General features: G+C 39.2%; 1 protein-coding gene across 4 annotated transcripts in view; it reads left to right on the top strand.

Annotated features, from left to right (window-relative positions):
* kcnc3a (potassium voltage-gated channel, Shaw-related subfamily, member 3a) overlaps nucleotides 1-26,844 on the top strand; it is a 142,149-nt gene that overhangs the window by 104,204 nt on the left and 11,101 nt on the right. The window contains exon 5 of one of the 4 annotated variants that reach the window (XM_049467612.1): nucleotides 21,388-25,602. The exons of 2 other annotated variants lie outside the window; for them this stretch is intronic. In XM_049467612.1, the coding sequence (XP_049323569.1) occupies nucleotides 21,388-21,551 (164 nt within the window). In that variant the 3' untranslated portion in view covers nucleotides 21,552-25,602. Of the gene's footprint in view, nucleotides 1-1,024; nucleotides 3,564-21,387; nucleotides 25,603-26,844 lie in introns of those variants that run through there. One more of the 4 variants, XM_049467613.1, reaches the window with a different exon arrangement.

Genomic DNA, 26,844 nt, shown 5'->3' with positions numbered 1-26,844 from the left:
GAGCTCTGTTCTAATTGGCAGCTCCATATTGCACATATTCAGTATGTGTATGATTTTTGTCCTTTTTATAAGACATTAGATTTTCCACTATATGGGCCCTTTAACTGTACATTATAAATAAATAAGTAATTGAAGGCAACTGCTCTTATAGTCATGCTACATCTTCCAGAAGTTGCTGCTTAGTAAATTTCTAAGTGTGTTTATCCACACACACACACACACACACACACACACATACACACACACACAGACAAAAAGAGACACACTCAAAAATATGGAGCAGATGAAGGTTAAATTCACTACATTTAGCCAACAAGCTCTTGTTCAATTCTGTCTGTCTGTCAATCTATCTATCTATCTATCTATCTATCTATCTATCTATCTATCTATCTATCTATCTATCTATCTATCTATCTATCTATCTATCTATCTATCTATCTATCTATCTATCTATCTGTTTTCTCTGTCTGTCTGTCCACCTATCTGTCTGTCTGTCCATCTGTCTGGCTCGCCTTTGCTTACTTGCTCTCATCCATTGTATTATTTTATTCTCTCTCTCCATTGATCTCCATCCTTCCAACTTCCTGCCATTCCTCGTCTCTTCTTCCATCATTTCTTTCTTGTTTCTTGCACCATCCAATCTCCTCCTCTCCTGCTTCCTCACCTCAACTGTACCTCTGCTCTACTCCACACTTTCTTCTCTTTGCTTTTTTTCTCTCTCTTTCTTTCTCTCTTTCTCTCCCTCTCTCTCTCTCTCTGCTCACTCTACACTACACTCTCTCGCTCTTTATTTTTCCCTTTCTCTCATGCTTTTTCTCTCTTTTTCTTTCTCTATTCCACTTTCTCTCACTCTTTCTCTTTGCTCCACTCTCTTTTTCTCCTCCTATCTCTCCATCTTCTTCTCTCTCTCTCTCCTCCACTCCTGCTTTTCTCCTGCCCCTGACTACACTGGTCCCAAACACACCCTTTTACTCTTCCACACACCCCTGTTCCCCAACACCTCTCCACACAATATAAACCCCAGAAGCTGCAGCTGCCAGCGCTGCCTCCCCCCCGGGAGTGGATTGGTTGAAGCCGGAGGTGCCTCTGCTACAGCAGGACCTCAATGCAAACTCCGCCTCCTCCTGGATCAGTCCATAGCGGCACAGAGGTAACAGCGTAAACGCCACATGCTCTTAGTGCTGGGCGATATCCGTTCAGTTTAATGTTGTGATCTGGTCCAAATACAGATCACTACATTAAATTATTTTTTCAGTTTGCAGTAATAAAGTTTCAGATCAGATTTGATTGGACTATTTTGCTCAGTTCAATTCTGAAGGACATTTTATTTTGTGCTTTACATGTTAACTACTTAGAAAGGAACTTGTACATTTATACTTTATTTTAGTTTGAACATCAGATCAGTCTAAAGCACCCAAGTCGAGACATTTACTCTGTTTACAACTAGTCGTTTCATACGTTTTGGGGATCTGGACAGGGTACAAATGCACCACTTTAAAACATTTAATTCTGATCCCTCAAATTACAGCAGTGCATATAACACACAATACAGCAATTTGGTTTAAAAACCAGCAGACCCAGGGCCTTCTAGGATATCAGACCTAAAGATCTAATGTATTTTTTGCACTTTTATGCGCACCGTATTATAAGGTGCATTAAGCGACACTAGTAAGGAACAGGGGTGTTGCCATGTTTTCCTTCTAATTCAGCAGGTCTCGCCACTGGGTGACGAGACTTGTAAAGCTAAGCTAATTTAAGTAAACAAAACTGTAATTCTAAAAAAATAATAATTAGTAATTTTAAAAAATAAGTATTTTAAAGTCAAACGAGTGCTGGATGTTAATCTACACAGATTTCTCTCCTAAAAAATGTTTTTTGAGTGAGTAAAGCGCTTTTCTTTTGTTTACAGTAAGCTTAGATTTACAGATTTTCACTAAGGCTAGCTGAGAGCCACTGAGAAACCATGAGTGCTTTGGTAAGCCAGGGTGATATTAGCTAGCAGTTCATCCCACGTAACTTGTTTTAATACAGTTAATGCGCAGGCTACAGGCCGATAATACTTAACTTTTTTAAAAGCGAAAGAGCTAGCGCTTAGCTTGGTTAGCAGGTATTGCTAATACTGCTTCAGCAGTTCTAGCCCAGGTTAGCAGCAGGCTACAGGCCGATAATACTCACCACTAAACGTGTGATTAGCGGCTAATGCTAATACTGCTTGAGTCTCAGTGCTAGAGAACTTAACTGAAACTTCTGTATAATGCTGTACTTCAGGGGAGTGGCTTTACAGCTCCTTTATACCTGACTGATAAAATGAATACATAAGGCACTCTGGATTATAAATCGCATTGATGATTTGGGGGAAAATTTAAGAATTTTAAGTGCGGTATTCGGGGAATAGGAAAAGACATGTCTGTAATTTTAGATCATAGTTCACTAGTTGGTGGATAACACCACTACCTTCCAGTGAGTAAACCTTACCATCCAAAAACAATATTTTAGCTTTCTAAAGTAAGAAAATAACATTAAATTCGATGAGAATTTTTACCTAGCCCATGTTTCTGTCTGGACTGGCTGTAGAAACTTTTGACTGGGATTCCCACCATCATGTTTCAGTGTTGACATCAGTTGAGTGTAATGTTGTCATATGGCCACTAGACAGCACAGGCAGTGTCTTTATATGAGGACAAAAGGTCAACATTTTAAAAATGTAAGTATCATGGTGCAGAGAAGCAGAACTTTAATATTCTTATATGAGGCAACTCGAATAAAGAACTGTCAGGTGAGAGAGACACGGTTCTGTAGGATACGTTCTTCTTATTCAGTACTGTTAAAACTGAAAATCAGTATATATCGCCCAGCACTGCCTGCACTGTAGTGAAGTGATTTCTCACACAGTTCAATTCAAATTTATTGTGAGAAATAAATGGCACCATATATATCCAAGCACAAGTGTGCATAAGAAAGCTTGTGCACACTTGTAATGCATATATGTAAATCAGTATGCACTAATATCCTACAATCAAATACACTCTCACACCACAGACGCTCACCAGCAGAGACACACATTCACACGCACTCACACACATTCGTGCACATGAAGGAATATTGATTTTAATATGAAAGAATTAATACTGTACTAAATAAACATTTTATATATTTCTAAATGTGTGAGTGAGCACATATATGTGTGTGTGTATGTTTGTATTTGTGTGTGTGTAAATGTTTCAGTGTTTCACATTTATACTAATGTTATTAATACTGATTATACTAATCATATTGCCAAAAACACACACTCTTATGCACACATTCACACATAGTTTAGTCCAGATTAAATTACTACACTACATCAAAAGTTTTACTGTACTACAGTTATACAACAGCCTCCCTCTTCCAACACACACACACACACACAATGAGTGTTTACTTCCCAGAAGTGTTTGACTCATATGTTGAGTCTGGCTAGTGCCCTATGCTGTTCTGTAATGTTATGTTGTGTTAGGCCTCCTACTCCCTAAGGGTAATCATCATATCCAACCTTCTATAAATCAGCCCCAATCTCTCTCTCTCTCTCTCTCTCTATTTGTCTCTCTCTTTTTACAGTCAAACAAGTGAAATCATATTATATCAAGTCCAGTTGATATATCTAATACAGCTCATTATACAAACATAATAACATTAAAGTTGCTATACTAGTTACTTCACAATATTTAATTAAACTATTCTCATAATGGCTGATATAACTGTGGCAAGTTTTTAGAGCAAGGCCTCCAGTTCAGACAATGAATCTTAATGAACCACTTCTCTTCTACAAGTTTTTTTTACTAGCATCTCTATGGTGATTCAAATTATTTGTGAGCATTAGTTTATTGCTATCTATCTATCTGACTGTTGAAGATTAAACATGTACATATAAATCAATAACAGGCATTCCCCATATTAAAGCTTGTAAGATACATTAACATCAGCCCCTGAAGTCACAGCCAATGGGAAAGTTGAATTAAACAATGACTGTAGAAAGCTTAGACAGAGTTTCTGCAATGTTTTTCAAAATTTACAAATTTTAGATTTAGATTTCACTTGCCTTTACTTATGTCTTCTTTTAATTCCTCATTACATATCATCCTCATTAATTGTGTTCTCATTCATTCATTCTCTCTCTCTCTCTCTCTCTCTCTCTCTCTCTCTCTCACTCTCTCTCTCTCACTCTCACTGTACATATATATGTTTTCACTGTTGCACAAAAACCTCCAATCTCCAAAATGGCAACTTTACAGGAGAAGGAAAAAAATTGGTAACATCTTACAAAAAGGGTACAGCGATTAACAGCACTTATCTCAGTAATACAGTAGTTAAGACATTATTGAACATTACTAAATGTTAATGCTTAAGAATGTTGTAAATATGTCAGATAATAATGAATTAACTTAACATTAGTTTATATACCCTTATTGTAAAATGTTATCAAAACTTTAAATGGGAGTCCATGTAAAAAGATTTAAATGCAAATCATTTAGTTTGGAGCATTTCTGGTTGGCCCTCATTATGGAGGAATAACTCCAAGGTTAACATTATGTCAAGAAGTGAAAAATGAATATACAGGTCAGAGCAGCACAATAAAGTAGTATCATTGCTGTTATGCAAAAACTTAGTTTCTCACTTTTTAACACAATGTAAATCTGGACGTTGTTCTTTATGCTAAATTAATACTAGCCAAAGTCACTGGATCAAATTTTGGAAAAAAAAAAACAAGTATACCATATTTTTCGCACTATAAGGCGCACCTAAAATCCTTAAATTTTTCCAAAAATAGTCAGTGCACCTTATGATCTGGTGTGCCTTATGTATGAATTCTACCAGTCAGGTTGTAAGAATCAGTAAACAAAAACAAGCTACCTGCTAATTTTGCCCTGGTTTACTGGAACAGTCAGTGTTCCTCAGTGTATCGCAGTCGGGCGATGTTTACTTGCTTTTTAGCAGCAGCGCTAACCATGCTAAAATATTGGAAATCCAGGCTTAAACTGTAAGTAAATGGAAGCACTTTACTAAACTAAATAAATACATTTTAGAGAGAAATCTGTGTAGATTAACATCCAGCGCTCGTTTGAATTTGAAAGAAAATGTTTTTTTAAATAATCACAGTTTTGTTTACTTAGGCCCCCCCTCAGCGTCGAGACCTGCTGGATTAGACGGGAAACATGGCGAAAACCCTGTTCCTTACTAGAGTTGCTTAAAATGAGCCTTATAATCTGGTGCGTTTTATTTATGAAAATAGACCAGAAAATAGTTGTTCATTGCTAGTGCACCATATAATACGGAAAAAGTAAAATATACCAAAATGACTTTGGAAGCAGATCTTTTTATATTCACTTTCAGTGTAAAGTTGCTGGTTTGGCAATTTTTCCCCTTTTTTTACACGACAGTGACAATATATATATATATATATATATATAAAATCATATTTCACTTTCTCCCGTCAATCATAGTATTTCTACATGCGTCTCTCCCTCCAGATAATTACTGAACTACTGAACACACCAACACTTCATCCACAACACAACCAACAACACAATGCCAGTGCAAACACCTAAAACTCACATACTTACTACAACCTCACCTGTCTAAAAGAACTTGTGTGAATATTTCAGGTTGTTCTCTAAGCTATGGAGTTGATGTGTGTACGTGTGTGTGTTTTGAGGGTGGGGTGAGAGGGGAGGGGAGGGGAGGTTGGGATTGGTTGCTCTCTGACGTGTGTGTCGGAGTGTGTTTATCTGACACGCTGTTGTTGTTTTCCTCTTCCTCAGGTTGTGTCGTGTCATGCGTTTGTATGTCAGCTCTTGTTGCTACACTGTTACACTGTCTGTCACTGTCCCGTCTGTGTCTGTCCGTGTGTCCTCATGTGTGTGTCCTCTATGCTCTGTTTGGTGTCGCTGTGGCCTCTTCCTCCTCCTCCTTCTCCTCCTTCTGTGCTCTCACAGTGACCCATCACCCCGCACGTTCCTCAGAAGGTTGCTACCACCGTTACAACACACCCTCGCCAATGCAATTCACAGCTTCTTTATTGGGATTGGCCAAAAGCGAAACCCCCAAAAATTCTCCCTGTTCACAGTGTGTGTTGTGTTCGTGTGTGTCGGGGTGCTGGACCACTGAGCGGGCTTGTGTTTTGTTTGTGTTTGAATACAGCTGGTTTCTTCTCCTTCCTGGAACTGCCCTCCACCCCTGGGCTACAGGCAGCAGTGTTTCAGCACAGACCTCCAGCCACAAGGGGGCAGAAAACACAGAGCTTGCAGTTATCAATATACATGCTGCCTTTATGTGAAGAAAATAGCACTTATTCCACTTAATACCACTTCTGCTTTGTCAATCTGGGCAACCAGCTGTTTCAGGGTTGATTGGGTCATTGGATATACTGATATCTTTAGTTAAAAAATAGTCAAATATTGTAACTTTGGAGTTTCCAATTTCAAGCAAATCAGCTAGCATAAGTTTCTAGCTGTCACATGCTTCATATCATGAGTAAAAATCATTGGAAGATAGATCAGGCTCTGGAGTATTATTAGGACACGTTTTCAATCCTTGTTTCTTTCAGAATCAATGGTACCAAAAAGGATTTCATCTATCCAGGAAAGAGCATTACTGATTTGGATTTAGGGATTTGAATGAAGTCTTAGTAAGGCCAGCATGTTGGATGATCACCAACACATCTCACCCCCAACCCTCCCAACTTAAATCCATCTCAGATCAGAGGTGGATTGATGCATCATCAATTTGATGCTGGGTTGGCCCTCTAGCCCACACCTTGGTGTATGGCGTTAGGCGTAGTGCCAGTAGTTTCTGCTACAGTGAGTTCTGATCTGTTGGCAATACTTCGCTACAGGGACTAAAGTAGACAACTTTTCATGTGTTAATGTACACATCCGTGTCAGCAGTAGTTGCAACTACCGTATTTTTCCAAATGTAAGGCGCATTAAGCAACACTAGCACGTATGCCTACTTTGAAGTGAGCAAGGGTGTCGCCATGTTTCCCTTCTAATGGTGAAGCTGGGAGAAGCGCCTAAATAAATAAAACCATGATTCTTAAAAAAAAAAACATTTTCTTTCAGTCAAACAAGCGGTAAATGTTAAGCTACATAGATTTTTCTCCTGAAAACCATTTATTTTGGTGAGTAACCAGCTTCTGTTTATTTACAGTAAGCTTAGATTTCCAATATTTAGTTTTTCTCCAGCACTAAGGCTGGGTGCAGCAGTATTAGCATTAGCCGCTAACCGCAGTGCTAGCGGGATGTAAATGCCGCTCGATAGCACTAGACTGAGGCACCCTGAGTGCTCCAGTATCAGCTAGTGGTTCATCTCACGTGGCTTGTTTTAACACGGCAATCACTCAGACTACAGTCCAATATACTTGTCTCTGAACGGCGACAGAGCTAGCACTGCAGTTAGCGGCTAATGCTAATACTGCTGCTGCACCCAGACTTAGTGCTGGAGAAAAACTAAATATTGGAAATCTAAGCTTACTGTAAATAAACAGAAGCTGGTTACTCACTGGAGAAACTTCACTGAAAAGTCATCCTGTGCTTCAGCAGAGTGGCTTTACTGCTTCTTAATACCATTGTTGAGTTTTAGGAAAATTAAATGGTGTAAATGCGTCTTATAGTGTAAAAAATATAGTAAGTAAATCATAACTAAAAAAGTAACTAAATGCATTCACTAGAAAAGCTGCCCACAAACATTTAGACATATTTAGACACACTTTATACCAAATGCTGGGAAGATGGATCAGGTTATCTGGCTAACTCACGCAAAGTGTGTGTAGATTGGGATGCCTTAAAAGCACCTTTAAGTGTAAAATGAAGATGTTCCAATACTTTTGTCCATATAGTGTATCTAGCTAATGTTAGAGATGACCAAATTGGCTTAGATAACAAATGTATGTATGTAGCCATTGTTAGCGATGCTAGATATTAGCGAATAGCAAGGGTTAGCAGAACCACTGTGTTCCTTAGTACACAAAACTGCGTAATTACAGCTTTGCCATCTAAAATAGAAGCAGATATGGAACACAAGAAGGCAGTAGCTAGCCTAGATCCAGTCTGGACGTAGAACAGCAGGACGGCGTCCCAGAAGGCCTGGCTGTGCTCAAACACTGCTGTCTGATGCGTGAGGATGTGAGCCACAGTCCTGGATGTCTAAGTGAGCCAGGACACACCTCCTCCTGTCTCTCTTTCCCTCTCCCTCACACATACACTTACTCACTCACTTACACACACAAACAAACACACATGTACTCACATATATACACAAATTTACTCGCACCTTTGTTTTTATACCTTTGTCAGGATGTGGGGTCACACTAATGTCCCATATGTCTTCAATTATATGTATCTAACTGTGTATAATGACACGTTTCTAACCCAACACTGACCTTGACCTTAACCTTGACTTTAACTTTATCTACAGTAACCAAACATACATTTTGACCTTTAGGCTCTGGTCCTCACCAGGCAGGCTACCATGTTTTTACCATTGTTTTTTCCTAGTTGTCCTACCCACACATACACACACACACACACACAGAGAACAGGATGACCAGGACAAGGACCAGGACACTATCTTTCTCTCTGACTGTCTTCTAGAGTGACAGTAAGCTGGAGTGACACTGCATTACCTCATCTATGACCTATAGAAGCCCACTAGACAGACCTGTATACAACCAAATTCCATACAAAATACTATATAAAAACCTGAAACAATGGACTTTTCAACAAAACAAGACATACAAACACCTGGACAGACGTACAGGTAAGTTCATGCCGAGCTCCTGTGACACACCTGGGCTGTTGTTGTCATGATTGGACTACCACAAGCTACCACTGACCATTACCAGCAGAGCAAACGGTGACTTGGGATTGGCCGGGTCATTTACTATAACTGGCCTCTCCTTCTGTGGCCTTTTGTTCTTAAAGCAGTTAATCTTCACCTTATACACACCACCCCCTCCCCTCTCTCCAACACAGTCTCTCTATATAGCTCTCTCGTTCTCCCTCCCTCTGTCTCTCTCTCTCTCTCTCTCTATCTGTCTGTCTCTTTTTTCTAGCTTCCCCTATTGCTGCTTACCTTGTCATGTGACACTTTGACCTTTGTTGGTCAATGCAAACAAAAAAAAAGTGCAGAAAAAAAGCAAAGGTCAAAGCTGAGCTCTGTTTCTCAACTATGTGTGTTGTAGGTGTGTGTGTAAGTGTGTGTGTGAGTGTGTGTATATATCGTGTGTGTGCACTGTGCTCTTCTTTCTGCCATATTTGTGTCGTTGTTCTGTATTGGTATTAGTGTTGGTGTTTGTGTTGGTGTCAAGTGTCGTAGACTACTATCCTTTCATCTTTCCCCTTCTTTTTCCTCCATCTCTCCCTTCCTTTTCCCACCGTCCCCCTCTCCCCTTTCCCTTCTAACACCTCAACAATCCCCCCCCCTTCACACACCTTCTTACCCACTGTTGCCAAGGAAACAGTGGAAGAGAGCATTCTGGGACCGAGCAGGGTATATTATGTAAAGCACGTAACGATGAAAGTGTGATAGGCCGCTGAGGTTCGACCAGTAACCAGTTGTAAAAATTTGAATTTGATAACGACGTCATAGCATCCAGACATCCAATCATGCTCCCAAGATGCACTGAGGTCATTTTTATTGTAAATATTCTGAGTATTTTTTTTATTACTACTGTGTTTATTGGTGTGTTGTTGTTTTTTTTAAATTTATGTTTTGGTTTTATTTCCTCCCTTATTCATTGTTTCCACCATAAAGAATAATCAGTTTGGTACTTGTTGTAGTCTTTATTGTCTTGATTGTTTTAATTGTTGTTGTTGTTGTTGTTTTCCTCACCCGGACTTCAGCACAATGAGAGCCGTGACCGAGAACCCGATGCACTGGCTGCTCTCTGAACCGCATGAAGCTGATAGAACAGGCCCTCCTGTTCCGGTTCTGGAGCTGAGTCTGCAGTCTGGCCGCCAGCCACCGTGAGCCACCTCAGTGCACTGTAGTCAATTTCCTCCCCAGCTCTTTGTCTTTCAGCGACAGAGGATTGCAGCATTGCGGGACCGCAGTCACACCTCTTTCTCACTCTGTCTCTCTCTTTCTCTCTCTTTCTCATATTCTCATTCTCTCTCTGCCTATATATTTCTCTCTCTTTTTCCTCTCTTTCTCCAATCCCCTCATTCCTGGCTCGCGCTGAAAATGATACGTCATCGATTTTTCCCCGAACCTTTGAATCATTGCCGTAACCTCCCGGCCAGTACGGACTTAGACCTATTTATTATCAGTTTTCCCACAGCCGTTATCAATCATCATCGCCACACACGACCCAAGAACTCGGTAGCCTTTCCAAATTGACACGGATGGCTGTGGTCAGCCCTAAACTGCCCAAGATATTTTTGAGATTAGGTTTCCTGTAGACACTTCCCAGATCAATATTTCAGTCGGACGGGTACAGCGGTCGTCAATAAAAGTGTGGCGTGTTACAGTGTAATCTGTATGTCTTAACATGTTTCTGAACCAATGGCTCATGCTATGATCCGAGATCACCTCAAATTTGGCTTTAAAGTCTATAAAAGTCTCGCTGTTTTGTTGAATTATTATTTAATTATGTATAATTGATGTGCCTGTGCCTGGTAATAGTAGGCCTGTCATGAAAAAAAATTTGGGATGATATATAGTCCCAGAAATGATTGCGATAAACGATAATATTGTCATTTTAAAGCGCCACTATAGAAAATGCTTTTTCCTGCTTCTGGGCTCCCAAAGGAAAATATTAAAAAAAATTATATTGGAAGCCCAATGTCTGCTCTTAATATTTAAAAGTGTGCCACAGTAATAATATAGCATAATAATACTTTTACACAATTTTACAGTGAATCTAACTTTTTATTATTAGGAACAGACATTGGGCTTCCAATATAAAAATATTTTAATGTCCTAAATAAATAAAACAAATAAAGTACAACCATCCTGGGACTCTGTGGGTTCTGAAAAAAAAATGCACTAAATATTAAACTTGATAAAAAAAATAATAAAGTAACAGCAAATAGATTAAAGTAACATTTACATTAATTCAACCTTTTTTTAACTCTGTTCATAACACAAAAGGCACTTGCAGATTCCATTAAAATGATTATCAATGCATCCTGATGCCACTTTTTCTTTTGTACAGGATTTCTTTTTCCTTGTTGCATGACTACTTGGTTATTTTTAAGTAAAGTAAAATATCTGTAACAATCCATAATAAATTCTCAGATTTAATAGGCTCTTTGACACTATTTTTATCTTCTTAAAAAAAGGCAAAATTATTTAAGTTAATTTGAAATTAATTAAATGATTAGTACAAAAATCTAGGATTAATGTTGTTCAGATAATGGTTACTCAAGCTTCAGCCACAATATTATAACCTGCTACAGGGTTTGTAATGTTATGACTGATACACTAACACACTAATCAACACCAGGTCCTAGCGACAAAAAGAAAATAGATAATGGATAAAACGACATACTAGAAGGAGGTTTTAATGATATGCTTAATTGATGTTTGTACTTCAAACTATATAATAGAAGCAGAACGTAATGACCGTATTTTGGAGGATTTTTTTATTTTGGCCCCTAAACGAACGGTTCCTCTGAATGTTGGATCTGTAAAGTGCAGCTGGAGAGGGAGTGTGACTGCAGTGCAGACGAGGCTTTGCGGTGGCTGAATCTTGATAGGCCTCCGCTGCATGTCCTGGTGCTGCTGCTGCATCAGGGAGGTCAGCATTCTCATTTTGCTCAGGTCACTGCTCTGGTGTGAGTTGGGGGGTGGGGTGGGGTGTTGTGTGGTGAGGGGGATGTGGGAGTTAGTGATCTGCCTCAGTCCAGTTCACCTGCAGCACTGTTCTAAGCTTAGCCTGTCCCAAATCACATATCCTTTACTTTAAGCCTGTGTGATAACCAATAATCAATCATAGCTTATTTTTGGTCGGAAATAAAACTTTTTAAACATATGATAAGTAGTCATTTATCAGCAGTGACATTAAAACCCATGTTGAGGAATGGAATCTACAAGTCATAAACAGTATTAACAGTAGAGCACTTTTGGAAGGTACCTGCTGAGACCTACACAATGTTTTGGAGATGCTCTAATCCAGTAATCTAGCTATCAAAATGGGAAGAAAATGTGGCACAAAAGTGGTTCAATATCCTTTTGCATTTATCTGGCCAAATTTGCTCAAATTCTTAACCATTTTGCTAGTCAATGTGGCTCACACTACAAACTGGCTCAAGTTAATCATGTATTCTGGTCAAATGGCTCAGATTCTTGTCCATATATCTAGCCAAAGGGACTACCAATTCCTACCAATTTTTCTGGTCAGAGTGGCTATCTTTCCTACCCATGTTTTTTGGTCAATGTGCCCCATATTCTTAACCATTTTTCTGGTCAAAGTAGCTCAGATCTTTCTCCATTTGTCTTAGATTTGTAACAATTTTTCTGGTCAAAGATTCAAAACCATTTACTGAACAAAGCAGCTCAGATTCTTATTGTTTTTTGCCAAAGCAGATTTGAAAAACAGTTCTTGTTAATGTATCTTAAATTCCTAGCTAAGTGTTTCAGATTCTTATTTTTCTAGTCAAGGTGGCTCTGATTCTTAGCCATTTCTCTGAGCAAAGTGGCTCAGATCCTCAACTGTTTTACTGGTCAAAGTGGCTCAAATTCTTAATCATGTTTTCTGGTCAAACCAGCTCAGACTTCTACCCATTTGTCTGGACAAATGCTTCAGATACTTTCTTATTTATTCTGGTCAGAAAGTGCCTCAGATACTTGACCATTTTTTTTCAGTCAAAGTGGCTCTGATTTATAATCATTTTTTGACTGTAGTGGCTACAATTTTTCAAACTTCAACACAATGTCAAATACGTCTAATATTGTCCACACCCTCAAAAAAAAAATCTGTTATTCACTGCACATTAGTGGCTTTAATGGTATGACTGATTACACACACTGAATTATATATTATTTAAAAACACTCTTCATGTGAAAACATGGGCCAGGCTAACCTCTCTACAGTTTCTGCAACGGGTGCAGTCCAGCAGGGCAGAGCGGCAGGGCTGGTCCTGGAGATCAACAGGAGCTGCTGTTCTCACAGTATGACGTCCTTTATGCAGTTTTAATCAGCACTGCAGAAACGTGTATTGCCGGGCAGAGAGCCAGCAAACCCTCCTTCACTCTCCAGCACCGGTCCCACCCTCTTCTGACCCGTGCTGGCTGCTGATTGGTGGGATGTGACTAACATTTATTAATGCTGCTACACTGGATAAGGGTCAGTGGACGAGTGATAACCTTGCAAAGGGGCTCTATGTCAAATTGACTGTGATGGCTTGACATGAACTGGGCAGGTAATGTGGTTTATGTGGTTCAGAACAGCAGGTAGAATAATGTTCGTGTTGGGTGACATTTGGGTTGCTTTATGGGGAGGTACTTTGTACGGGCTGCAATTGGTTTTATTGGGGGTGAACTGAATCTGAACTAAAGCTCTTTGGCAATAGGTAGGTGTGTGTGTGTGTGTGTGTGTGTGTGTGTGTGTGTGTGCGCGCGCGCACTAATGACTGGGTGAGTTTCACACTCCTCTCATAATCACATCTTTCATGTATACTATTGTTATACATGAGTTGTATTGACTCCAGTGTATTTTTCTTTTAAAATGTGTCGAATTTGTTCAGTTGTGTTTTTCACTGTTGTGTGTAATGTCAGTCTGTGCGGTATGTCTTAACACTGTATGTTCACTTCATTCTAACTACTGAAGCTGGCAGTATACTTCAGCAAAAGTGACTTTTTTAAAGCAAAACTATGTATTTTTTTGGTAAAATTATTCACTATTAATGAGTTTATACAGAGCAGTGTTTGCTGCTGGTTCATCTAAATCGCCAGTTTGCTTGTTCTAAGGGCGTTTTTACACCAGCACTATTTAGTCAAACTATTTAGCTAAAACGGACTTTAGTTAAAACGTTTGTACCATTAGTGTGGTTTGATTAACAGGTGTGAAAACCGTAATCGCACTCGGGTGCAGATCAAAACAACTCAAACAAACTCTGGAGCGATTCACTTGTGGTGAGAACGTGATCCGGTCTCGATTCGACCCAGCTACTAAATATACTCCTTTTATTTGAGCTAAACTGCTGATAAGGCACAGTTTAATTTGATATATTAGCTAGATAATGCTAATTACCACAGCTATTACCAACTCTGTCTCTGTTCCAAGCTGTTTACACATGCGGTGTGTGCTGCATACACTGCTCACAGCCAAGCGACTCTGTTTACTATGTGTACATCGGTGCGTAAACAAACTCAGCTGATTTTGACTATAGAAACCAACTACAGGTGTTTCAGACCCTTTTTCAGTCCTTCTATGGTTGTTCTAATTTGTTCTGAGACCACCACCTGACTGTCATTGGTCCTAATCACCACATTGTTTGTTCTAAGACCCCCCCTGCCCCAACTGTGATTGATCCTAGTTGTTGTGAGACCACCCCGCTGACTACAATTGGTCCTATTTGTTCTGAGGCCAAGACTGTGCTTGGCCCTACCTACTCTGCTGTTTGTTCTGAGAACTCCCCCTGACTGTCATTGGCTCTAGGTTTTGTTTCGAGACCTCTTGCGGACAGCTATTGGTCCTAATCACTATATATGCTGTCCATTCTAAGACCTCCTGCGGACTGTGATTGGTCCTTATCGCCATTTTGTATGTTTTTAGATCTGCCATCCCAACTGTGATTGGTTCTTCCAGCCAATTTGGCTTGTTCTAAGACCCCTGCCCCAACTCTGTTTGACCTTTTTATTCTGACACATATCCCTAACTGTGATTGGTTCAAATCACTATCATGAAGCCTGCTTCTCCAATTCTTATTTTGTAAGTCCCATCTCCTCAACTGTGGTAGTTCATACTTGTCCAAAGACGTTACGTTGTGATTGATCACGGTCACATTTATCACCTCCCCCTGACTGTGATTGGTTGAGACCTCTGCTCAACTCTAATAGGTCCTGATCACTTTTTTGTACCTGTTCAGGGACTTCTCCTGACTGTGATTAGTTCTAACCTCTACCTTGTGTCACTGACAGCATTGGTCCTCATGTAACATGATTTCCTGCTTCACTGCATGAACTTGGCATCTAGAATGAAACTTGTTCCACAGGATTTTAATTTAATTAAGTTTATTTTCTTACATTTGAAGCATACTGCCAGCTTTAGAGCCTGTACTGTTCATTGTGTTACATTTACTTGTCTTTTTTGTGATGTCTTCCAGTGGTAATTTATTGTGATATCATTTGTCCTGTTGATTTGTGTGTCACGGCATGCCACTTTTTATGTCTAACCCAAGATGGAGATCAAATATCCATTGTTGGATATTGCAAATATTAACCTGGATTCTGCCAATAAACACGATGGCTATACTATATTAAGCTCTTAAAAAAAATACTTAAAGATCTTTGGTTCTTTATAAGATATTTTCTCTGTTAAGGATGTAATTTAATGCAGTGTAGATATTCCTATTTTTCAGAACCTAACCAGGTTACAGGAAATGACTTTACAAAGCTTTATAACCTGATTTATACTGAATTCATCAGCACTGCAGAACTCTACCAGGTGTAATATTTACTCCTCACTCTGCCATTTCCCATCCCACCCTCAGGCCGGCCCTATAGCCCCCGTAGCGTTACTAAAGTCTGACCTGAGGTACGTACACGCACCAGCAGCGGGCTGTCCCACCAAATTTAGACTGAGAACAGCTTGACTGCATGACAGTGCTTCCACAGCGCTTAGCTACAAGCTCTTAATACCAAGGCCTGCTGTGAGTCTCCTGCACCTACAGGGATAACTTCACACTGCCAGTTGTTAAAACGCTTTGCCTTTCATGTTCTCTGCTGGATAATATCCTGGTAGAGCAGGAGATAAAGCACAGAAGAGGTGAGAAGAGATTTGTTCACGTTACTGTCAGTTTATTCAAATTACTGTCCCATTAAACAACTCTAGACTTTAGATAACAACAGTTTACACCTGGCATTAACATGCATTTCATGTTCGAATAGTGTGTGGATCTACTTTTGCCTGATTCTGTTTACACTTTTCAGTCTGTTCACAAATACGGGTTTCCAGTGTGAACAGATAAGTTTTGATTTTTGAATCACGATTTCAAAAAGAATGTGATGCTGTATAAAATGTAAACAAATGTAAATAAAAACAGAATGCAATGATTTCAAATTGCATAGGTGCATATTTTGTTCACGATAGAACCTAGAACACATCAGATGTTGAAAGTAAGACATTTTATCTTTGCATAAATTCCAATAACTGACATGACTGGGTATGAAAATATCATTTTGTAAAGACTGAGTCGCCCAGAAGCAAATATATGTTTACCTACCATATATATATAATATATAATATATATATATATAAAATATATGTGAACATTGTGACGACTTTGGATATCCCACTTTCTGCAGTACATAATTTTATCAGAAGGCTTGAGAGAATGTGGAAAAATCTGTTCACAAGGAACAAGGCCATAGTCAATATTGGATGCTGGGCATCTTCAGGCCCTCACGTGATGCTGCATTAAAAACAGGAACTTTTCCAGCTATCATCCAGATGTCTGTGAACACAGTTTTCCATGCAGTCCACAAATGCTGGGTGCTGAGTGGTCTAAAGCGTTGCCATTCTGAGTGGCATGACTGCTGGTTTTAATCCCAGTCATGCAGCTTGCCATCAGCTGCCGGAATCCTGAGAGAGCACAATTGGCCTTGCTCTTTCTGGGTGGGTAGATGGCACTCTCTCCCCACATCACTCCAAAAGGTGATGTCAATCATCATAAGGCGTCTGTGAGCTGATGTGTCGGAACCGAGTTGCTGCGCTTTCCTCCGTGCGCGCTGTGATGCTACTCGGCAATGCTGCAACAGTTGGAAAAGATGCAGAGTCTGACTTCACATGTATTGGAGGAGGCATGTGCTAGTCTTCACCCTCCTGGTGTTGTGTTATCAAGAAGCCACTAGTCAGTACCATCCAGAAATGTAGACATCTTCTGTGTTCCAAAACTATTTAAAAAATTTTATTAATCTGACCACAGATCAGTTTTCCATTTTGCCTCGGTCTGTCTTAAGCTTTAATCCAGTCACAGTGCACTGCAGGGGTGTTCACACCCTTTTTTCCACAAGAACAAGAAGACGTAATCTGAACATGATCCAATCACCAAAGGTGCATTTTAATGCAATGTGTAAACAGCCTCAGTTAAACAGTTGGTTAATCAGATTTAAAACCCTTGTGTCATCCATAACCTCTCACCAAACATCTCAGTGTTGTATGTGTGAGAGTTTGAATGTGTTCGTGTGATGCTTATTGCAAAGAGTGCCGATCAGGTTTGTAAAAAAAAATCCTGAAAATCTGAATATTTATCAAAAATGAAAATTAATGTTATAATTTGTTCTATTTCAGTTGTTTAAACACTTGTGGGTTTTTGGTTTTGGAGGGATGTCTCCCACTTCCTTCCCCCCTCCCACCGCTGCTCCTCTTCCTCGTTGTGGCCGGCATGCTGCATGTTCTGTTCGCTGTGGTCGCAAAGGCATCCTGGGTAATCAAGCAACCAGCACTGTTTCAGATTGGCGGACTGGGGATTCCAGCAGCTGTTCTATACAGGGGTGCACTGGTTATGACTGGTTATGATATTTTATGGGACATTTAGGTCTTTTTATAACCAGATCAGCATTTAAATGTAGCACATCTGCAATTTACTGTTGCACATTAAGTTTAACATTGTAAAATCGTTACGCAGCTCTGCTTGATGTGCACCTGTAGTTATACACCCTCAAGCTGCTCTATAGCTTAGTTCTTTTTGCTCACACCTCACTCCACATTCTCACACAGATACAGAGCTCACTGGAGCTTCAAATCAGAGTATTACTGGTTCATTTGTAGTACCTAACCGCTGAGTGTCTGTCCAGTACAGAGAGACAGAAAGCGATTGTTTGATATACTGCAAAAATCAGATCTTGGCATTAGTAGTGTAAGAAAAAAACATGGATTTTTAATGATTAGTTTATATGTAAAAATGTAAGTACTGCAGTTTATTTTGGTTTATTTCGTGTTATTTTAACCTTTTACCACTAGGCAGCAGTGTTGTTCTGTCCTTGCCTCAGTGTTCTCATTGCTTAAAAAGTTAACGTTTCTATAATTCAGGCTTTATTAATATAATAGTGTTTTTTCATACCATGAAAAAACTGTTCAACAGTTTCCTTTAAATTTGATAAAAAATTGCTTACAGTATTGCAGTATATTACAATATTTACAATATTGAATCATAATCCCAGTATTGTGATAAATATCATATCGTCATATTGTTCCTAATACACAGTACTACATGGCATTCACTTAAATGTAATAATTGTACTTTATAAGGCCTAAAAACCTTTGTCAATGTAGCTCTGAATACAGAAATGTTACGCTTAAACTGATAAATTGTCATATTTAATGTATGTAAAAAAAAAAAATAGTCCGTAAAGCAGTACCACAAATGTTGTGAAAACCTTTCTTAGATATTTGTGTGTGTAAAAATAGACATTTTTCAGATAAATCAGATAAAATAGTGTATTATCTGATTTCTCACATACATGTATCTTTTACAGCAAAACCATTTTTTTGGGTTTCGTCCCAAAACTGAACAGAGTTACGTAAAATGAAATACATAATACATTAAATGTATTAAATACATGGCAGCATCAAACATCAAACCCCTTTTTTAAATGATCACTTTTTAACAGATTTTCTTTTAATTGCTTGTAATTTGTACCAAACTTTGATGAAAACATAGCTAATGACTTTGGCTTTATAAAATAATGCATTAAATGTGCAATAACAACTAATAAAATAGAGACACAAATATACATAAATATCTGGAAATAAGTTTATTTATGTTCAAAGAGTATTACTATAGTTTCAGCATGTGAAACAGGCATACATTTACTAGATTTAATATAGATTCACTTGCCAAGAAATCATTTTTGCAGTGTATGTAGTATGTAATATGTTGAGGGAAGTACGAAACTCAAAAATGTGTCATGACGTATTTTTAATGTAACTCGAGCACAGGCTGCATTCTGAGCACTGCCACAAGTGGTGCAGTGATGACAGCCAAGTCGTCTGGCTGTGATTTGTCCTCTCTCACCCTCGTAAGTACTGAGTGCTTAAGCCATAGTGCTGTAATGTAATGAAACAGCATTTTTTTGGTCCTAAAGCTGAGGAGATGATAGCTCCCCCACATGCACACATTCCTCCACCACATGCTGACATCTGTTTCGTCCCACACCCTATCTGGTCGTGTCCGAGGAGCATGCAGACCCAGATCTGATTGCCATTACCCAGCATGCCTCACTGCGTGGTGGCTCCTGTAAGCAACGCATTACTGTAAGAGTTTGAGTGACAGTCGGTGGTGCAGCGCCCAGTGTGTCCCGGCAGCACTCAGAATCGCACAGTCTCTCTCATGCACACACACACACACACCATCGCACGGACCTGTGTCACGCCAGGGACTGAAGAACAGACGGCTGACAAACGGACAGAAGGACTTTCCACACAGCTACTATACTTCTTCCTGAAGAGATTGATTTTTTTCTTTTTTACTTTTTCTTTTGTTTTGTTTGTTTAACGGATCTTTACTCACTTTGGTTGTGTCAGTGTGGGGGGAGTTCTCTTGTGTCTTTATGTGGGTGTCTGTGATGTAATATTGCTGCCTTTCCTTCCTCATCCGCTCCCAGATAAGGCCATGCCTGGTCTTAGACAGATACAAACCCCTCTGCTTTACTACCAGGCACACATGTGCATGTAGGAGTCAGGAGATTAGACATGTTTGGACAGTTAGAAACTGTTTAGACTGCAAACTGACCGAATTGTCATTTGATCTATGTTGGAATCAGAATGAAAAGCTTCTTATCGTGCTCCCTTGGGGCTTCTTATCGGAGCCCCAAGAGAGCACAATTGGCCATGTTCCCTTTGGGTGGGTAGATGGTGATGTTGGTCAGCACAGGTGTCTGCTAGAGGATGTATTGGTGCTGGGTCGCTGCGCTTTCCTCCAAGTGTGCTGGCTACCAAGTAATTCTGCATCAGCAGCAGATTAAAAAGAGGTGTGGTCGGCCTCTAGTCTTCATCCACCTGGTGTTGGGGGCATTACTAGTAATAGGGGGCGTCTTAATCACTCCTAATGAGTGGGTTGGGTAATTGGCCTTCCAAATTTTGGAGAAAATCGGATAAAATGGAGATTTTTAAATGCAGGTAATACATTAAAAGAAAACGTTATGGTTTTACATGACATAACATTAAACTTATTCCAGGAAAGTTGATGCTTTGATTCCTTCTGTCTTGTCTTATTCTGTTAAGTCCTAGAAATCCCAGAATCCCAGTGTGCCAAAATCGGAGTGGGTTCAGAAAATAACAAATAATGATGCAACTTAATCTTTTCATTCTTCATAAATATATAAAGACTGAATTAATGGCTGGCCTGGGAAAGGAATGCGGAAGGAAAGTACTCAGGTGCTTTTGGGCCACGTGAAGCTTTTTTTTTGTTGTTCTGTACATACACCAAAGTGCTTCAACTCAACTGAACACACTAACCTAAAAATATTACTTAAAGGATTGTCTTAAGAGGTTAAAACACACGGAGCTTCACCTGGTCCAGAGCGCCAGATGGGGCTGCCTGCCTCAGTGCTTTGACTGGACAGAGCTCTTCGGCTGCTGTCTGTCTGTCTGACCCGTGCGGATGTGTCAGAATGTCCAAGACTGGATCAAACACCTGGATGCTAAACTCGCTGTTTTTTTTTTTGTTTCTCTTGAACTCACAATCCGTTTTCTCGAGTTACACATCAGGTGCTTCATCCACCTGCTCCACAAGTGCTCTACCTCCATCACGACTGTTTGCGGCTGCCACTAGTGGGAGCTCTTTTATTTAAAAAATACTGCTGTGGCATTTGAAAACGAGAAGAAATTTGATGACATATTTCATAACTCTCATTTTCCTGTTTTGTCCTTGTCTCTGTCTCTGTCTGTCTCTGTCTGTCTGTCTACCTTTGTGTTCCATATCCATCTGTTTCACTGTTTTGTTAAATTTTTACTTGGGTTTCCCTTCCCCTTCTTTGGTTTGCTGTTTTCTTCATATTCTTATTTTGGAAACCTCTGGTCACTTTTTAACAACCACTTACTTCTCACACCCTTCATAAAACACCTTCAACCATAATGACTGACTGCATCTGCATCTACACGTCCATCTTTACTCAACCCTCGGGATCCACCTGATTTGTCTGGATGCCGTCTGAACTGTCCACCTACACCTCCTCCTGCTCCAGCCACTGGCTATGAGAAGTCCCGAAGCCTGAATAACATATCGGGGATGACGGGGGCTCCCTTGCGATTGACTCCCGTTACCCCCATCAACAGCTCAGCCTATGAATCCTACGAATCCCCTGGCCCTCTTCGTCGCTGCCGCTCACCCATCCCTTCCATTTTGTAGCACAGTGAAGTGGGATGGGGAGAGAAAAAGACAAACCACACCAACTGAAAACACACCTTGAGAGACACTTCACAAATGCACCATAAGGCGACAGTATTAATACCGGTTATAATGATAATAACTATTCACAATGCAGCACAGTTGCAGAAGCTCTGACTTGCCTGGGGGTGGGTTGGGTTTGATTTGGGATGGGTGGGTTTAGCTGTATTAGTAGGATTGGATTTGAGTTGGGTTGGATTGGAGATAAACTGGCTTAGACGAGTCTGATTGGGTTGGGATAAAAGTTGAAAGTCTAGAAAGTTTTGGCTTGGGTTGGATTGGGCCTAATTAGATTAGTAGGGTTGAATTAGTTTAGGTTGGATTGGGTTGCGTTAAATTAGGTTAAGTTGGGTAGGCGGTTAAAGAACATAGTGTTCACTCTATCATGCCTCAAAATGGGTTTGGGAATGGTGTTCCTGACTCATATGTGCTAAAGCAATTTAAAGATTCAACAGAGCTTTCTCTGAAACTGAACTGTCATACACATTAAGCTTCAGGCAATATTTCTGACTGGCAACTATAAAGAAGTATATGCTGTTTTAATGCAGCAATATTATGCCTTATCGAAACTATAAACACCATCACAATAGAAAGCCATCATTGGTCCTTGGTCAGTGATGAGCCTTCTCTAGGTTAATTACATGGTAAGAACATTTACCCACATAGTGAGCTGGCAGTAGACGGCTTCCCTTGCCTGTTTGTTGGTATTGTATAGACTATAGATCATGATGCAGTAGACTTACTCACCGAGTGAAGGAAACTGAGAGCCCTTCTGATGCACCACTGTAGGCCTTGAAGCGAACTCGCCTGGTAGCAAAGCTTGGAATGATGCAGTCACAGGCCTTAGTAAACATTCAGTAGTTGTAGTGCATGCGAGAATACACCACAAACTTAAAACGAGTAGTGCATAAGTAAAGAACCAAGTAAAGGATATTCCCCTTTAATCAGTCGATAAATAGGACTTACCGTATTTGAATAGTGTATGATGATCCACGCTGATAAGTTTGTTATTTTGGTTGTGTAACCACCAACCCACACAAAAAAACACCAACACAAGGACACTTATATATCATATATCGCTGACATATATGCTGTGTTCCAAAGCCTAGAACGTGGCTGAGGTATTTGTCACACAAAGGGACCAGTCTAACTTGGCTTATTATGTAAAAATGTTAAAAAGTTGGCTTAGTTAGCATTTGCTATGACAGTTACTAAGATGATAGAACTAGTATGATAAACTACATCTGTAAAACTATGTACTTTAGATTAAAACACGATATGTGGACAAATTCACTTTAAACTTTACGAGATAATGAAAATGTATTCATGAAGTAGGTGAAAAATGAACATTTTAAAATCGAATAGAAAGTATGCAAAGGGTTTTTTTTTCCATTTTGATGCCCCCACAGACCCTGCTGCTCAGCTCTGATTGGCCAGTCTGATTTTAAACCACCCAACAGCGCAGAAAACCAAATGGGCTTAGATTTTTTTTAAATTACGCAGTGTTGCCATGTGAGAGTTAATCAGCTTTTTTACCTGAGCATCATTAAAGACATGCGTTTTTTCTGACTCAATGTGAAAAGACCTCACCTTGGTTGCAGCCTAGGCTTTGGAACGCAGCTCTAAAAAAATCAGAAAATCAAAAGTCAGTCAGTACTTTTACTATCAGCCTCATATCTCACATACATTTCCCTGTTTATTAGAGTGTATACTGTTGTTATTATCATTATCATATATGTAGTATTAAGGACTACACAAGCAGTATAGGCTCTTTACGAGCGCATCAGAGAAGCTGGCATTGGCCTCCTAAAATACCTTGAGGGGAAAAAATGTCCAAAAAGTCCATTCTATATAAAATACTGCTACTAAAAAAAAGAAGCGACACATAGACATGTAAGCTGACTATTTTTATATCAGGCAACAGGGACTGTAGATAGGGGACGGCGGGTGGGTTTTGGGTGGACTTGGCGTCCAAGCTTCTGGGAGGACCTTATTGGATATCAGGTAGATCAAATAAAATCTGCTGTTAAGTATTTAAGCTTTTTGGTTTTAAGACTGCATCGAGATTTGGATCGGCCCTCCTTCACAAGAACCGCGGGAAAGTGACCAGTGGTGTGAACAGAGAGCCAGAAAACAAGGAGGAGCCACCTTATCAAGGGCCTTCTACAACCTTCTGCACTGCTTCAGGACCCCCCCCCCCCCCCCTTTCCCCTCCTTTTATAGACTCGTGCATGAAGGAGATGTCTTAAATATCTCTGAAACCTTTTCCTTTATCACTTGCGCTTAAATATGACATATCAAGAGCGAAGATGAGCTTCTCCTCCTCTTCTTACCCTTGTGGTGAACTGGACAGTGGCCTCTATGGTTCCCTTCACTCAAGGGAACAAACATCAGGCTGGATTCCTTTCTCTTCTTCGTACACGTCCTTCTCATAATCACAATCATTGTCATCATCACTGTTATTGTTTATCTCATCTTCATCGAGGCCATCCATCTCCTGTATACTGTGATTCTGATCATTTGAATGCAGTAACGTTTGTTTTAAGTTTGTTTTTTTTAAGTTTCCTATTTGATTCTTCTGTTCTCTATTTCTTTCCTTTCCCTGTTCTTTCTTCCCTTCTCCTTTTTTTTCCTTTTCTGACCTGCTCTGTCTCTTGGATGCTGATCTTCCCGTTCCGCTAAAAAAAGGAGGGAACGTTGAATGGATGCTGGACTGACAGCGGTCAGTAGGAGAAGAAAAAAAAAAAGAAAGGATCGCTAAACGCAATGCAAAATGTGCCGAGATGCAATTTTACAGAGAGACAGACAGTGAGAGAGTGAGAGAGAGTGTGAAAGAAACAAAGAAAGAAAGAGAGAGATGTATTTTGATCACATTGATCTGTGGCACATCTGTGACTGTGGTGCTCAGATCCAAGACTGTGTCCACACTCTTTAGTGAAACCTTCACTGTAACGGCAGCTTACGAAGCTTTCCTTTCCCCCTTTTTTTTGTTTTCTCCATTTAAAAGAATGTGAAGAGAATATTGATACTGAATACTGTACTGAACAATGTAGATGCCAGTAGCATTACTCACTTTGATTGTGATTGTAAAGACATTTTTGGTCACCTTGCAACCGAAACTTTTTCTATGCTCTAGTTAACCATTAGATGCCATTTCATGTCACTTTCTCCTTTTTGTTGTCTCCAAATATGTGATCTGAACTATTTAATTTCACGTTATTGCTTTATTTTTGTGTGTAAATACTAAAAAAATTATATCCTAGCTGGTCAAATTCTCTTAAATCTAGACTAAATATTTATAGTTGTATATTTTTAATTATACAAATATTATAAGAGTAGTCAACTTATTGTTAATGCATATGTATTTTTACTTGTTTTAAGTCATTTTATCTACTAAAAGTGTTTTAAAATAAAAAATGATGAGTTAGGGATCTGAGTGGTCCAGCAGACTAAGGAGTGGTCACTATGATTGGAAGATTGCTGGTTCGAATACTGGATCATGCTGCATATTCCATCAGCAGCCGGAGTCTGAGAGAGCATAATTAGCCTTGCTCACTCTGGGTGGATGGAAAGTGCTCTCTCTCTAATTAGCAAGACTAATTATGCTCTCTCTGACTCTGGCTGCTGATGCTGGCAAGCTGCATCATTCCTAGTGTGATGTCTGTTAGTTGATGTATCAGAGCTTTGTTTCTGCACTGAAAATGGGATAAAAAAGTCCAAGAGTCGCTGTTCAAATCTCAGATAATGCTGCTTGCCCTTAGCAGCCAGAGTCCGAGAGACCACAGTTGGCCTTTTTTTTAGTGGGTAGATGGCACTTGTTTTGAAAAAAAGTCACTTATAACAAGTAAAAACAAGTTAATGGAATTAAACACAATCTATAAAATTACTTCAATAGTCCTAAAATGAGAAATATTAAATGTTTAAACTACATTTAAGATGATTTGACTTGTTAGGATACAATTTCAGTTTCATATATATTATTTAATGTGTCATTATTCTACCTTTTTTTTTTACTCCTCTCCTTCTCCAACTCATCCTTCACTTATTGACAAAGAAACAGAAAGTGGAATGAAAGTGGAAGAAAGGTTATGTTCCATGAAAAAAACTCCTCAGTATATACTTTAGGACTGAATGTATATATAAATAGCCTTTCTGAAAGGCAAAGGCCCACTGCACTGAACATTGCCTGCACATTCTTCTACTAAACAAAAACAAGACCTCAGGCTCATAGATCATCCACATCTGCAATGTCTTATGCATGTCCTGTGAAGCTGCACTTATATATGAAACTGGACTGCTGTCTCTTTTAGCTTTAATTCATGAGTGCAGTGAAGCCTTAGAGTAATGTGAGACAGATCTGAGCAGCCTCTGACAACAGGTTCAGGATTCACTCCTGGTCAAGCCTTGTATCATCCTCACAATCCCATTTTATTTAAATATTTAGTTTAGTACGTATAGAGGTTAAGAGAGACTCATTCTAGTTCTTCCACTGCATTAGGAGTAGTGTAAAAAAGCTCAAGCTAAAGCTAAACTTAAGCAAAGAAAACGTGAATAGAGATGAGTGAAGATGGAAACTGGAAGTTGGTAGTGTAGCTAATCACAAAAAAAATGATGTCTCAGCAAGTCTAAACATCTTAAATTATTGTATCTAATAGTTTTATTTCACTTTCTTTTTATGGCAATGTTAGTATTGTTTCAGCAGATACTTTGGCTTGTTTTGAATCTCCTAAAACACAGATTTTTGCTTGGTGTGCATTTTTAATTTCTCCTAGCTATGTAGGATTAGTATGACCTAACAAGCATAAAACTAAATTTTATATTTGTTACAGAAAGTCAATTTTGCTAAAAAAAAAAAAAAAACATGTCCTCATATGGGGACAGTAATTTATTTTATCATTTAAAAATGATCCTTCACATTTGGGATCAGAAGGAAAACTAAATTGTAGCTTGAAATAAGCAAAATACTACAGTACAAATACAATACACATAGATACAATAGTTTTAATTTACTTTGATTTAATTTGACATGTTTTACTAAGTGTAACTTTAGTTGTTTCATGAAATTGCGATTTAAAAAAGCAAAATCAATTAAAGTTAAAAAGTTTAACTAGATTAAATTATTTTTCACGGAATAAATTACATTTAACTTGCTTCTATTTACTTGTACTAAGACTTATTTTCTTAGATATCTAGCCCTGGTTTAAAATGTTAAATTATTGTGAAAATGATTTATTTTACTTCTAGACTAGAAGCA

The sequence above is a fragment of the Astyanax mexicanus genome, chromosome 19 (genome assembly GCF_023375975.1).
Source record: "Astyanax mexicanus isolate ESR-SI-001 chromosome 19, AstMex3_surface, whole genome shotgun sequence".
Lineage (NCBI taxonomy): Eukaryota > Metazoa > Chordata > Actinopteri > Characiformes > Acestrorhamphidae > Astyanax > Astyanax mexicanus.
This window is presented reverse-complemented; position numbering and strand designations above follow the sequence as displayed.